The 15,448-nt window shown below is 46.1% G+C and overlaps 1 protein-coding gene and 1 long non-coding RNA gene across 37 annotated transcripts in view; one reads left to right on the top strand and one right to left on the bottom strand.

Moving 5' to 3' along the window:
• Nucleotides 1–5,797: 5,797 nt before the first annotated feature.
• Nucleotides 5,798–15,448, bottom strand: part of LOC119160802 (bromodomain-containing protein 3) — a 329,355-nt gene continuing 319,704 nt past the window's right edge. For all 36 annotated transcript variants that reach the window (XM_075881428.1, XM_075881432.1, XM_075881431.1 and 33 more), the window contains 3 exons: nucleotides 14,830–14,979; nucleotides 12,701–12,955; nucleotides 5,798–8,499 (listed from right to left, as the gene is read on the bottom strand). In XM_075881428.1, the coding sequence (XP_075737543.1) occupies nucleotides 8,434–8,499; nucleotides 12,701–12,955; nucleotides 14,830–14,979 (471 nt within the window). In that variant the 3' untranslated portion in view covers nucleotides 5,798–8,433. The remainder of the gene's footprint in view (nucleotides 8,500–12,700; nucleotides 12,956–14,829; nucleotides 14,980–15,448) is intronic.
• LOC142777121 (uncharacterized) lies at nucleotides 12,880–15,084 on the top strand. Its single transcript, XR_012887934.1, has 2 exons — nucleotides 12,880–13,016; nucleotides 14,630–15,084. It is a non-coding gene; the product is annotated as an uncharacterized LOC142777121 (long non-coding RNA).

Raw genomic sequence — 15,448 nt, 5'->3', positions numbered from 1 at the left:
CTAAGCACAGAGGGCTGAAGGAACACGACCTCCTACGCCTCTTTCAAGCTTTTGTAGTCAGCCTTGTAACATACAGCTATCCCTACCTACAAATATCCAGGACATATGAACAAAAGATCGACGCCATATTGCGCGACACCCTCAAAAAGGCACTGAACTTCCCTAGATGGACGTCCACAGAACGACTCCAACAACTGGGACTTCACAACACCGCAGCAGAACTATTCAAAGCCCATCTCGACAATCAAATAATCATGCTAGCCCTCTCCAGAACTGGCATGGCGGTGCTTTCTAAACTAAACATCACACCACCAACGCATGTTAAGAACAAACATAGGCTGCCGGAGGCATGGCGGACAGGCATCATCATCAAGCCTCTTTCTCGGAATATGAACCCCACATTCCATGCAGATAGACGCAAAGCCAGAGCCAAAGTCCATGATAAATACTGAGATGACGAGAGCGCCTTTTTCGTGGACGCCGCCTTGTCACCCACAGGACAGTGCACGGTGGCAGTAGTAAACCAAGGGCAATGTGTCAACTGCGTATCTACCATACAGGATGATGTTACAAGCACGGAGGAGGTCGCTATCACCCTCGCGCTCAGAAACCCAGCGTCAACCTTCGTCCTTCCGGACTGAATGACGGCCTATCGCAACTACCTTAAAGGCAAAATCAGTCCTCTAGCACGCAGAATACTTTCACAAGCAGCAGAAGGCCGTACCAGAGTCCTTCAATGCTTTGAAGAACTCTGGCCGTACTGAGGGAGACTGGAAACAAGTCATATGGATACCTGGCCACTGGGGAGTTCAAGGCAACGAGCTAGCTCATGCCACCGCCCGAGCTCTCTTACCCCGGGACTCTAACTTCAGCGTAGGGACTCCAGCTCCTCCAGATCAGGCGGCCCACCTGACCACATACACTGAAATATTACAAAACCAAAGGCTTGCGCGGAGGAAATATCCTCCACCACATCCTCAACTCAGTAAAGCCGCACAGGTAGCCTGGCGCCGCTTACAAACGTTATCGTATTTGAACCCACACGTACTCTCCAAAATCGACCCTGATAAGTACCCCTCACCAACATGCAGGCTATGCAACACTAATATAGCTACACTTTATCACATGGCATGGGAGTGCCAGTGCAACACATCAAAAACGGATGTCTTTAGGGATTTCAGTAGAGATGGATGGGAGGCGGCACTGGTCCAAGAGGCCCTGGTGGCCCGCGCAAGGACCGGGGCGAAAGCCAATGGGATCCCGGACTAGGGACTCCACCCATTCAGCAATATGTATAATAAAGTTTTTCATCCATCCATCCATTCAGTGACCACCAGGTGCTGCCAACTCTAGAGAAATTTCTCTAGTTCTAACACGGAGGAAGGAAAGGTAAGGAGAGGGCATGCCCAGCCGGCGGAGGGCGTAAACAATGTGGCGGAAATTACGTCACGCGCGGTCATATTCACTAGGCACAATGGCGGCGTTTTGTTTTTATTGATGTAGTGCGGTGCGGCACCGTTCAGGCAGTCCAGCGGCGGTGTGCGCATTTTCATGGGCCTCGCACCTAACCGTGGCGTACTGCAGGTGTTCGACAGCATCCATTCTTTGTGCCGCATTGTTAGCTACGCGATTTTCCTCCGGTGGTGGTTGTAACCAGGTGTCTGAACTAGAAACCACGGAACGAGCGCGCGTATACGTACTCCGAATTTGCAGCGTCCGTCAAAATTATGCTGAAAAGCCATCATAGAAAACGACTATGCTCAAGAATTCGTTCAATGAATGCCTTGCAGGTTAGTGACAGTTATGCGGTGTTGCTTTTTATGACAACGGACGATGCATTTGCGGTCCACAGGCCCTTATTAAGACTGTAATCTAATCTTGCTTTTCATGTTCCTGTACAGTTACCGGTTGGCGCTGAGCTCTGTTCCAGATAAGGAAGACAGAAACAAGCGCCTTCTTTATTTTCCTCTAATGACTAGCCACTTATCCCGGAGGCACCTTCCCTCGCATTTGACTGGTTTTCCCTGCCGTCCTTGGCGGCTGTGTCGACGCGTGAAGCTTCCCGCAGACCTTTTCTCACGCATTCCTTCGGCTAACTTTCCCACCTTTCGCCCTAACGCGATCCTGGTCTCTGTTCTCCGTAGCTACTAGTGCGCGTGAATCACACTGGAGACGTGTTCCCACGCACTTTCGGGTGGTCCTCGCTGCTTTCGTCCTAATGAAATCATGGCCTTTGGGGTATCCGTAGGAACCAGTGCGCGTCGGACAAAAGAGGGGCGAAAACAAAGAGGCCGGCGCAAACTCAACGGGCTGCCACGCACACAAGCTCCCAGGACGCCGACTTTACTGGCATAATTACGGACCTCCGGGTTTGTTGCAGGGAAGACATTTTTTTCCTTTTTTTTTATCGTTGTGTCTAGTCTACAGCCTGACCAAAAATTTCATAAAACCCAAAGAGAAGCGCAAAAAGGGAAAAAGTGATCTGAAAGTAGCTGTACAAATTTCGGTGCCTGATTCGTCGCGCGGCAATGTCCGAAATATAATCTTTATTTTCACAAAGAACACATCAAATAAAAAAAAAAACTTAACGAGCAACTTGCCGTGTTTATTGTTAATGCCGGCAGTGCAAGAGTACAACAGCCATACGCAGAGATTTCGTCAACCGTATCGCGGCAATACAGCGTGTTGAAATCCGTTCCGTTGGTTTCGGTTAGCACCGACGCACGCGGCGCGCAGGCCACGTGCTTTTTGAGACAGAGAGGGAGTCGCGCCTTCTGCTTCGCATTCACATGTAAACAAGAGAGAATTTGCCTAGCCAATATGGCCGACTTCCGGCTTCATCGCGGCTTCACAATGAGTGACGTCAGGGGGAGCTATCCTTACCTTTCCTCCCTCCGTGAGATCTAAGGAATTTTGCTTGTACTTAAAGGGAAATTTGTCAACATCTAGGGAAATTTCTCGCTTCCACGTGAAGCAAGCTGATCGACGGGGGGACCTCCCGCCCAGAATCTTGTTCCTTCTTCCACTTTTCCTCTTTTACACCCCCTCTTCAATCACCCAAAAGCGCTGTGCCATGCCCAGTAGCAGTTCCGAGGGGTGCAAAGGGGCGACAGGGCCGGTCTCCGCCCCCAACGGTGTCAGGCTCTTTCCTGCATGGTGTGAGCGCTCTCCTCTCCCCCACTTCATTGTGGTTCATTCTGTGCCGTCCGTGTTCGACGTCGATTGCCTGAATCCCGGTTCGAACCAATCAAAAAGTGCCCTCACTCGAGTCCGCCAAGTATATGTTTTCCTTTAGACCGACCTACCATTTTCTCGCATTTCACCCGCGGCGTTATTTCTTTCGTTTTTTTTTTATCGGTTTTCCCTTTTTTGTGGACGCTGTCACGCTGCTAGTGAGCTGTCTCTTTCTTGTCTCGGTGTCGTCGTTTTGTTCTCGCGCTATAACTATCGTCTGGCCCGTGGAGCCACGCGATTCCACCAAGGTCACCAAGGTTTCTGTGAAAAGCGCAGCCAGAGCAGTAGGCTGCATGTACATGCGGTTATTTGCACAGCTAAAAAAAAAAGTGGAAAAAAAGTTGAGAAAAAAGTGGCTGGTGGAAGACTGGAAGGATATATTTGAAACGAATATATGGCAGTCAACATTTGAATTAAACATTTTTTCGAAACCATTCAGCAGGTTGCGAGAGAGGAACTGCCGACTGGCATATTTTATGCTTTCATGGTTAAACTATTTTTTCGTCACAATATCTTGTATCAGATATTATGACAAAGCTTGAGAGTATGTTTTTCAGGACATTGTTTATTAGTTATGTAAGCGTGCATGACTTCATGTTTCATATGAACACCACCAAGCATTTTCTGCAGGAGAGTTGCAAAACAACAGAATAGATTTTTTTATGCTTGCTCGCCGGTATATTTCACGTACTGCACTTTATGCTCTTCTGGTTATTATTATTATTAATATTATTATTACTTAACTTGCATGCCTTTACAAGTGCACAGTTACTGTATTGTAGTGTAAGATTTGTGTTTTGCATTGATCAGCTAGCAGTGTTCTTAAATATTATTCTGATAATTTATCCCTTCTTCGGCCTATATAATGCTTTTTTATAGGTTATTTTGTATAAAACACTGTGATACGACATGCCCAACCCTTCCCCCCCCCCCCAATGTGATGACCGCTTACCCTTGCGATTTCATGAAATAAAATGTTTAAAGGAGCACTGACATCAAATTTACTCATGCCAAGATTTTTGCGTCAGCGAGTAGCTATAGAACCTGTAGCAGCGATTCACGACCTAAAACGCAACTGAGGGATGAAAAACTATCATTTTTATTGATTTATATCACTGGGACCTAGCACTATTAAAAAACGGCCGGCAACCCCACCATTTTTAGCGCTTGGAGCACCAGCAGTGGCGCTACCTCGCGGTCACCTCCAGATCACAACACAGCTGACCACTTTTCCACAGAAAAGAGTGACGTCAGGCTCAGCTGCTCCGCAAACATTTCGTCTGCTAGGCGGACACATTCAGTCATGCCTTGTCACCTGCATTGCTGTCGTCACCGCACAAAGTGTCGACTCGTGTTCAATACGAAAGTCTGAAGCTTGGAATCCCCGCGATTCGCAATGTCGCGAATTATTTTTTCTTCGATCGACTTTTTGCAGAGCAGCAATTCTGAAATAGACGCCGTTCCAAGCAGCACTGCAGAGGTGCCCGAGGATGCACTCTTCAGCCATGTTCACTCGTGTGTCTCAGTTAGCTATATTGGTGTGTTTTTTCGTTCAAAGCATTCCGGTATACACACAGGGGTCAATGCAATATAGCTACCGCGAATGAGCATCGGCGGAGAAATAGAATACGTTTGCTGCTTGCAGGTTCTTTATTGCGCCTCTAGATGGCTCCACCTATCCAGCTTCCCGCGGTTAACACGGTATTACCACTTTTACGTGGACGCAGATTTTACAGATGAACTAAACTTCAACGATACCTGCGTGTTACTTGTTAGCGATGATATCCGACTACACGCTCTTCCACGTTTGATAGCTTGCGGTCGTGTTGATGTGCAACACATACGTGATATGAAAACACACCCCGATTGCGGTTTTTCCGTGCTTCAAACTAGACGACTGCAACTTGCCTGTAAATAACAACGATTCCCCGACATGCTGACGGACAAGCACACGTTTAATCATGCTCCTTTCTTTCGATATTCTTTTAAAGCTGGTTTTTATCTTGATAATTTCACATAATCATTCAAACCGGTGCGATGAAGATCAGACCTGACGAGCCACGGCCGGGTTAGACTGCACCTGCGCGCGGTAGCCCGGCCGTAGGCGAGCTAGTGCGTTTCTGCACTTCAGCGCCAGTCGGCGCTACAATAAGAACACTCGGATTGTACACGTCATCGCTACTAGGGCATCGTCACTCAGGATGGTATTTGTGGAATGTATCACACCGAACATGTAGCACTAGTGTCGATGTCGCAGGGCAGTCTATTTTCCGTTTTTTCTCCTGAGCTTTTCTATGCTATTTGACATTGAATTAAAATAACATCCACGCGACGAATGCTGTTCAAATTTGGCCACTTGTCAGAAGATTAAAAATAGCGCTCGTACAATACAGAGATTAGGTCCAAATTCAGGAGTCTCCCTGATTATTCGGGAGAGTTAGCAGGCAAGAGTGATGAACTGAAGTAGACCCACCTGCTGCTTCGACACAACACATGTAGCGATGGCTCAGGCCCTTTTGCTTCAAACAGTCAGGCCAGATGAAAAAAGACAGTGCAACAAAAGTCGAGGCTTACTTTGTATATTAAAAACTTTCCACACGTCTTATAGACATCAGAAGAGCAAAAAAATTGCGCCTCCATTGCCTCAACACTCATATTTACAAGGGACGAAGCAAATAGAAACATATTTATATATATCCTCTAGGTTGTTACAACCACAGCAAAATAAATAGGTCCTGAAAAAAAAAACACAAAGAGCATGCACACAGTCTATGTACAAATCTGTTCTTATAACCCTACAGCTGGTCACACCTAGGAAGCTCCTACATACATGCCAGGCACACATGACAACCCCCCCCCCCCCCCGCCCCCGCTTTGATGAAATCGGTCTGCAAATACATCTGCGCACCATAATTAAATGCTGTGGCCATACCACACATTTGCTACTGATATGCTCTGGAAAGCTTGACTTGTAGCCACAGGCTGTCATCAAATTTCACACATGCTGCAGGCATGGCAATGAGTGCATGTTAAGACCTTGTCAAGATGATGCATATGAGCAGTAAAAATTGGGATGAAGGGGTTAGACCACAAAAAGGCTGGAAATGTGCCTCACCACACATGCAAGCCATTATTGACACACACACACTATCTCGGGACTTGCAGCACCCCACCAGAGATAGTATTGTGGGATGAAACTAAAATGCTGATTATCTTGGCAGCCATTTTAAGTGAAGTGCTTTGATCGGAGGAGCCACCTGTGCGTAAATAAACACAAACAGCAAGGCCAGTCCACAAAATTTCTAAACCATGATTTCCATACAAGCGCAGCATCACTGGCCCAATCAAACAAAAAATTTATTTGGAAAATAAATAAAAATGTACACATATTACCAATTGTGCTTACCTGTGTGTAAATAAGCACAAACAGCAAGGCCAGTCAACAAAATTTCTAAACCACAATTTCCATATGAGCGCAGCATCAGTGGCACAATCAAAGAAATTCATTTGGAAAATAAATAAAAATGTCCACCTATTACCAATTGTGCCCACCTGTGTGCAAATAAACAAAAGCAACAAGGCCAGTCAACAAAATTTCTACACCACAATTTCTATACAAGTGCAGCATCACTGGCACAATCAAAGAAATTCATTTGGAAAATAAATAAAAATGTCCATCTATTACCAATTGTGCCCACCTGTGTGTAAATAAACAAAAACAACAAGGCCAGTCAACAAAATTTCTAAACCACAATTTCTATACAAGTGCAGCATCAATGGCACAATCAAACAAAGAAATTCATTTGGAAAATAAATAAAAATGTCCATCTATTACCAATTGTGCCCACCTGTGTGTAAATAAACAAAAACAACAAGGCCAGTCAACAAAATTTCTAAACCACAATTTCCACACAAGCGTGACATCACTGGCACAGTCAAACAAAAAAAAATTCATTTGGAAAATGTCCACATAATACCAATTGTGCAAAAAATCGATCTGAACACACAGCCTTTGAATGTGTGCAAAAATTGTTGACTGATAGAAACAAAAACAAATGTAAAATCAGTGTCCACCGATAGAAACAAAAAACAAATGTAAAATCAGTGTCCACTGATAGAAACAAGAAACAAATGTAAAATATACTGACAAAAATCACCGGCCATGTGCCACTCTTTAAAAGAAAAAGGCAACATGACCATGTAGCCACCAAAAGGGGGGAAGGGAGGGGGGAGGTTTGACAAGTGAACTCTGCCACTTTTCAACTAAAAAAGAAAGAAAGAAGGATGTGTTAGAGGCTACATTGCAACAAATGGGAAATTCATCAGATAACACGAAGGGGGGGGGGGGGGGAGAGAGATAGCGGGAAAATAAAGCTTGACGAGTGAACCCTGCCACTTTTTTATTAAAAAAAAGAAAGAAAGGAGGGTGTGTTAGAGGTTACATTGCAAAAAACAGGAAATTCATCAGACAACACGGGGGGGGGGGGGGAAGCTCGACAAGTGAACCCTACTACTTTTCTATAAAAAAATAACTGAAGTGACAAGCTTGTCAAGTGACCCCTGCCACTTTTCTATTAAAGAAAAAAATAAAGAAATGACAAGCTTGTCAAGTGACCCCTGCCACTTTTCTGTTAAAGAAAGAAAGAAAGAAGGGTGTGTTAGAGGCTACATTGCAACAAATGGGAAATTCATCTGACAACACAAGTGGGGGGGGGGGGGGGGATGCAAGGGATAGGGAAAAAAAGATCTTGACAAGTGAACCCTGCCACTTTTCTGTTAAAAAAGAAAGAATGAAGGGTGTGTTAGAGGCTACATGGCCATGTAGCCACTGCAAACTCAAATGCGCATGAACCATGCAGCCAAGTTCCAACTGTCCCCTCCAAGCCAACCGCAAGCTAACACCTCAATGGCATGCACAAACAAATAACAGCTTGGCCACACACATGGTGATTGTGGAGTCCCTATGTACACAATGAGGGAGGACTGTCCCATTGCATTTGCCACTGAAGTGGTTGGCAAAAAGAGGCACCCCCAGAACTGGGCGAAGGTTGGCAAATGTGTCCCCACCAGTGCACAGCAGGATGCTAGGAAACATGAGTGCAGCAGTCTTATATCACAAGTCACCAGCACTAGCGAGGCACAGTCGTAATGGTTTGGACCAGCTATGCTCGGTGGTGCTTCCTGGCCATGCGGCAGGAATCACAGCATCTCCTCGAAAGTTGCCATAATGTCACTCTGGCGGTTCATGTCAATCTGACCAGCCATCTGAAGAGAGAGAACACACATTTTGCAGCACATGCCATCGTTCTAAATGCAGCAAAGTCTCATCATTTCGGATTTCAGCGTAACTAAAAAAAAAATGGCACAGCTTTACCGGAAAGGCGAAGCAATGAATGCGATAGCAACAAATTGAAAGGTCACGCGCAGAATGGAAAGGAGATCGAAACATGCCCCACGTTCCTCACGCACAAATGACACACAAAACGTACTCACAGGTACGAATGCACACGAATAAGTGTCTCATTGGTTACTTTGCTGTGTCTGAAAAGCGCAAGCTTTTCGCAAGCGGAGACTCAAATGATTGTAGTGACCTTTGTGCACCCGGTAACTACAACAGAATCGTTCCAGGTAAAGCCCGAGGCCAGCCAAGGCATACGACCTTCTCATCCTCGCCGCCGCGAGATAAGGGCCCTTGAGGTACGCGTGGGAGATTAGAGCAAGTGCCACCGCACGATGAGGCGACGCGCTCATTGCGCCATCTTGCTAGTAATGCTGAAAACACAATTCCCCCCTGAGATCCTCGTGAGCAGCAGTAAGTAGTAGATATATGTAGATTGCCGTTTGAACAGTGAAGGATGTGCTCCGGGTTGGCTTAGTGTTTAACGCCTCGCTTTCATGACGCAGAGGCCCCATGTTAGATTCCGCGCGCTAGAGTGTTTTTTTCTGAATTTTTTTTTTCCTTTGCGTTTTCATATATATAGGTATGTAGACATATGTGGCGCATGACATCGACGCCGACGCTGGCGGCAGAATACAGCCGAGAGTGTCCATATAATTGCTATCACAATAAAATGTCCAAATTAACCAAACGTCAACAATCAAGAAGACCACACAAATTTTCTGCAAAAGTCTCATTTGTATACAGTCGAGCCCGCTTATAACGAACTTGAGCGTGACGCGGCATCTGTTCGCTGTATCCCGAAGTTCGTAGTAAATGAAGCACAGCTTTTAAAAAGAGTTGCGAGTGAAAACACAAACTTTTTTGCCACAGAAAGTTCGTGATGCACGTGTTTCGAAGAGCAGAAGCGATAAGGGTGGTCTAGAGTTCATTTAAAACAGCAGAGTGCTCGTTCGCCGAGGCCCGTGGCACAAGCTGCATGAGGCACTGGCTCCAAACTTTTGTCGTTCTTGCAATCCGATTCCTCCAAATCGCTCTCACCCCGTACATCATTCACAATGCCCCAATCCATGCACGGCTCCGCAGTGTCGGCATCATCATCGGCCGTAATTACACCATCCGCACAGATGTCCCACCCACTCTCCCAGGTCGGAGTCGACGACGCGCTGCCACAAATCGCCGCCGCAGTTCGGAAGTTTCAGGCGCGGCATCGGGCCCGACGTCGAGGAAGTTTGCCTCGCAAAAACAGTTTCGCGCGCATGTAGCCGTCACCACCACCCACGAAATATTCACCATCTCCACAGCTGAATACCGGGACGCCCGAAGCGGCAAGTTGGCTATCAGGTGGTCAAAAGCAATAAGCAAGCGCTCCGCAATGCGGCACCTAAAGCCCGGATTATGCTCAAGCTAAGCGGTCACACTTTCGACGTTTTGTTGAGCGGCAGAAAAAAGCGTGCTAGTCCTCCCATCGGCCATCATGACCACACACGCACACCAAGAGCGAGCAAGACGCGCGCACGCGACACACATTCCAAAACGCACGGAACAGCTTTGGGCCTGTTTCCAGTCAGAAAACGAAACTGATTCGAGCAAGCGTGGTGGCGTTGGGGAGCGGTGGAGACGGGCAAAGGGGTTGTGATCAAGAGAGCAGAGCAGACTTGCGAGAGAAGGGCAAGGAGTTGCGATAAAGAGAGGGGAAGATGCGGCGGGAGGGGAAACATTCGCCACTGCGCTGGAACATCATATTTTATCGTAGCCTGAACACACATTAAATTTGCCTACACTTTCGTTTTATCTCTCTAGCGATCTACGCTTCAGCTTTTTTTTTTTTTACCTTCACACACGTCAATGTTTATTATGTGTCACCATTGGATGCTTTATTATGTATCTGTATTCTTTTATGCTCAGCTCAGTGTTAATGGACTGTCGCCTTTCTGCATTTCGAAATCGTTATCTCCCCCCTACACTAATGCCCCTCGCGGGCGCTGTAGGTACTGTAAATAAATAAAAAACTGACATACCAGGAAAGTTTCATGCAAGCAAGCAAACAGCTGCTAAGAAGCTCTTCATCCTCAAGAACTTTTCCATGTATGAGTTGAGCGAAATAGGGTGCACACAGTCAAAACGAAGCCACCGAGAGCCACCCTTGTTGTGGAAAGCTCGTGTGCGTAGACTGATCTACTAGCAACATTATCAGTGCATCCATGCCGACCCCTTCCACAGGATTGAACGCTTTCACTTGTCTAAGCAATTGTCATGTTCAGATGGGGAATACGACAACGCTTTTTCCTTGCGCAAATAGTAGCATCCAGTATCATATCAGGGTACAAGCATGAACTGTGAAAAAGTGCCGAATATATTCGAGTGTTTTGCACTAAGGCAATGCTTGTCATATGGTCCCCTTAACTATATATCAATGGGATGCTACTGTGTTGTGTCTGGACTAGCAACTCTGGCGCAAAATTTCTTTCAACTCCCTTCAAAACCTATTTATTCAATGTTTGCATTGCCCACCACTTTCAATTCTTTCTGTGACCAGAACATTCTTTGAATGTACCGTGAAAGATAGTGCACTTGTATAAGAGCCCATTTTATTGTGCACCGTGTTTGCTTGCTTGTTTGCTCTACATTTTTAGTTTCTAGTTTTCATGTCTGTGCTATTTTTGCACAGTGTATACCGCTCTACCAATATGTATGGGGGGAACTGAGGGACTTTTCTTCCCCTTCTTCGCAGCCATGTTTCGATTTATACACTTCTGAAATAAAGATTCAATTCACTTCAACTTTCTTTGTAGCTGAGGTCAATTTGTTTCAAGATATTCAGGGTTTAGTGAATGGATACCATACAACACCCAGATCCGTAATTTGAGAGCTCGTAATATAAAGCAACATTTAAAACATAGCATGCATTCTTGTAGCGTCAAAATTAGAATGATCTATCTGGAACTAACAAGAAAATTCTTCGTATGCGGAGAACTTTTGAGCAAATGTGAACCACAGTACTACAGTTGAACCTCGCTACAACGAAACTCACGGGGCACGTAAAATATTTTGTTGAAGCGAGAATTTTGTTGTAGTGAAATAGAAAAAATATAGCTGATCTGAGCTAGCAAAACAAAGGAACGTTTATTTTTAAAATTAAAGAAGTGTCTGCTGCTTCCTATTCTATCCCAGCAGCGTCACGACGCGATTCACAGTTATGCATAGCAAGGCCATGGTGAAAACCCCGCTGAAACAACGCCTACAACAGTTTTTGTGAACGTACCAAACATTCGCATAAACACGTTAGCACCAGCAGCTGTCCGCCATCAAAGTGTATCCGACAACGCCAAGATGGAGGCAGGGTATCGTGGAGCGGTGACCTTTGCCTTATTCTATGCCATTCTTATCATTTATCCCTCGCGGCTAGCTGATTTAGTCGATAATACGGATGAACATCCGCTCTGATTACGTACCACATTTGCTAAGCGCGAATAAAATGATAAGCATTGGAATCGGAAAAGACATCCCTCCGTGGTTGCACCCAGCAGCTGCTGCAGCTGCATGACGGAAACTACGAACTGAGCGACTGAGCTTCAGCTTCAGATCGTCTTCGGCTCAAAAGCAAACCAGTGGCAAAAGCAGGGCCTGGCAGGGCAGTCTCATTGCCATCGTTATCGAGCAATAGTGGCGCCCATGCTTGCTGAACAGCGGCGGTTTCTGGTGGTGCTAACACGTGTTTTAGACTTCATCGACGTACATTAAGGTTCTGAAAATGCTCCAAAATGTTAAAGATAGGGTTTCCTGTACAGCAATAAATATCTGAGCCTGGAATCACATCGTGAAATTTCGTTGAAGCAGGACAGCAAAAGAAAAAAAAAGTTCGTTGTGGCGACAATATTCATGCATTGACTCCTATGCTGACGAGGAACCGTGAATTTTTCGTTGTAGCGGAAATTTCGTTGTAGCGGCGTTCATAGTAGCGGGTTTTGACTGTATAACCTGTCAAGCCTGGACAACAGTTTCCTATGCAAGTTCACATATTTCATGCCCTAGGGACGGAAGCATTCCTATGCAAGAAGCACTGACCGCCTCACGGCGCCGCCGCTCTTGCTCCCGCAGGCGCTGCCGTTCCCGCTCGCTGACAGCGTTCTCAGTCGGGCTGGCAGGCGGTGGAGCCGCAGGGGCAGCCCGACGGCCCTCGTCCTCGTCGGCAGTCACACTGGTGGAAGGGGCCAGGCGGGGCGGCACCGAGCGCTGCTTCTCCTGCTCCTGCCGCAGGCGCTCTTTCTCGGCCAGCTCACGCTGCCGCCGCTGCTCCTGGGCCTCAAATAGCTGCCGCTGCTGTGAATTGCACAACAGTGGCACGCACCACTGAGCATCCGTAGCTCTACAAGTGCTGCAGGTCAAGCTATGCACGTTGGCTTCATAGAACAATGGCTTGTACAACGCAAGACAAGCCATTGCAGCACAAAATATGCTAGGATCTACGTGGACTATCTATCACTACCTACTACCATACTATCTTTCACGTAGATTCTGGCACCAGGCAATGAATGTCACAGTCGTACTTGCAAAAAGGGGGGAGAAAATCATCCTTTATTTGTTTTCTCCTCTGGGCTATTGTAAATATGCAGGACCACTCCTAAATTACAGTGCCAAAACAGCGACGTTAACCCAGGTACTCCTGTTCAACAGTCCAGAAAGAAATCTGCACTCTGTCTATGTGCCTTAATTTTTTCCTGTCCTTTAGTGCAAACAAGAATACCTACTGCTATTCTTGTCTTTTATATGATGTGTTTTTTGTAGGAAGGGTACCACGTACGAGTCTTCTCATCAACCCCAATTTTCAGGTACACACTGGTGCCTCTTAGATCCATTTGACTCACATCAGTGCCTTTTATAAAAGAGTTTGGCTGTATTAAATTATTTGGAGACTTGACAGACACCCTTAGTCAGAATATTGCTAACAATCAATGACTTGGGCAATTGCACAACGCACATGATGTACCATTCTGACAATACTGATCCCGGCTATAATTCGTTAGCAATAACGCGAAAAAGGAAACTATCTTAGGAACAATATTTGATGGCAAACGCTTCCACAAACATGCTAATACCATAGCAAGTGCAGCAGATCAATGCCATTCAACTGACGGTCGCCACTTTTGTCCCTACATGAAACTTTTGCGGGAGTGTCATCACCAATAAAAAGTATTGAAGGACCCTGGTGTTACCAAATCATGTTTACCCACATAACCCTCCCATGCCCTCATCTAAGTGCTCAAATAGTGGGGAAGAAGTTGCAAAGAAAGAAGAGGGTTTTTTGCTACTGTCTGAATACTGACATAATCAGTCTTCACACGGCATAATTTTTATTGTGTTAGTAATTATAAAGACACACACGACGGTTTATTGCTGCTAGTGTTGCCATCAAAATCATTCAATATTTAATCCAAACTGAGACCCCCCCCCCTCATATAGTATGTTCTGTGTGCAAACAAAAGTGCCCAAGCCAGGGCGATGAATGCGCCTGAAGCAGAGATCAAATGAGCCGGTACATCTCCATCACTCTGCGGGTGCACGCTATAACATCGTCCATATGTTAGACCAGTCGTTGAATGCTGCTCAAGCAGTGAGGAAATGCACCGCCCGTGTTGAACGAACATGAAGGGATGCAAGGTGGGAAAGGGGGGGGGGAGAGGTGTCACTCGAGCAGCAACTGAACTTAGATTCTGGGTGTAGTTGTGTGCGCACTATCCCGGCAGGCATATGTGGACAGCTCGTGCACCCATCTACTATATGCTGCACTGAAAAGGCAAGACTGTGCAAAAAGTGCTGCTCTCCATGGAGCTGCCATATCCTATTGCACAGGTAATTTGTAGAGCTACAAAAGGTTGGATCAGAAACAGTTAGCTAGCCTCACTTCGTATACCCTTACAATTTGTTGCTATCATATGCATTGCTCTGCCATAGCTGTGAAAGTTCACTTTTTTTTACCCCTTTATTTCTTTGCAGATGTCTCAGTTCAGATGAAATCAGTCCTCAAATGGCATGCCTCTATTCCCTCTTATCAAGTCGCTGAGGTCCCCTTTATTATCAATCCACTTCATTTTCCCTTCTGGCCTGAAGTCATATGATTTTCTTAGGCTTAGGAACCATGGCGTGGGACTGCTGCATACAAAGTGGTTCATGCATTCCCTGGAGAATATGCTCACCTTGTCCATCTTCTCCCGGGCCTGCTTCTTGAACTGCTGGAAGCTGTCCTTCACTTGGGCTGTCTTCAGTGCCTGGCCAGGGCTATTGGCTGAAGACTGGGCTAGGCTGGACCAGGAGCCATAGTTCTTCAGCTTGGACTCGCCACTCTGCTGTGAACGGACAACATCAAATTATCAATACTGTTTTTTTCCTTTGTTGCATTTACCTTTGCATATACATTGTATTTATTTGATAAAAAAGTGCCAGCCCTGAGAGCGTAATTGTTTGTTTACCCCCTATGCATCCCCTGCCATCCGAATCTGCCACAAATGTCTCACAAAGTTACTTAATAAGGACCTGCACAGTTTGGGAAACAAAACATTGTTTGGCTCACTCGAAAGCATTACAGGGAGCATGATGCAAAAGAAAGGAGATTGGTACACGAAAGGGCATCAGAACATAGTGTCGACTTGGGACACTACGTTCATAGAATGGGAAGGATGAACTCGTACAGCTGTGGAATTGCGAAAATAGTGCCCCTTGTGGAACACACGGCCGGAATGGCGCCAGGATTTTTTTCTGGGGAGGGGGGGCAGAGGGCGTCAATTGTGTTCCCTCAGGGAGGCCCAGAACTAAATT

This window comes from Rhipicephalus microplus, chromosome X (genome assembly GCF_043290135.1).
Source record: "Rhipicephalus microplus isolate Deutch F79 chromosome X, USDA_Rmic, whole genome shotgun sequence".
Lineage (NCBI taxonomy): Eukaryota > Metazoa > Arthropoda > Arachnida > Ixodida > Ixodidae > Rhipicephalus > Rhipicephalus microplus.
This window is presented reverse-complemented; position numbering and strand designations above follow the sequence as displayed.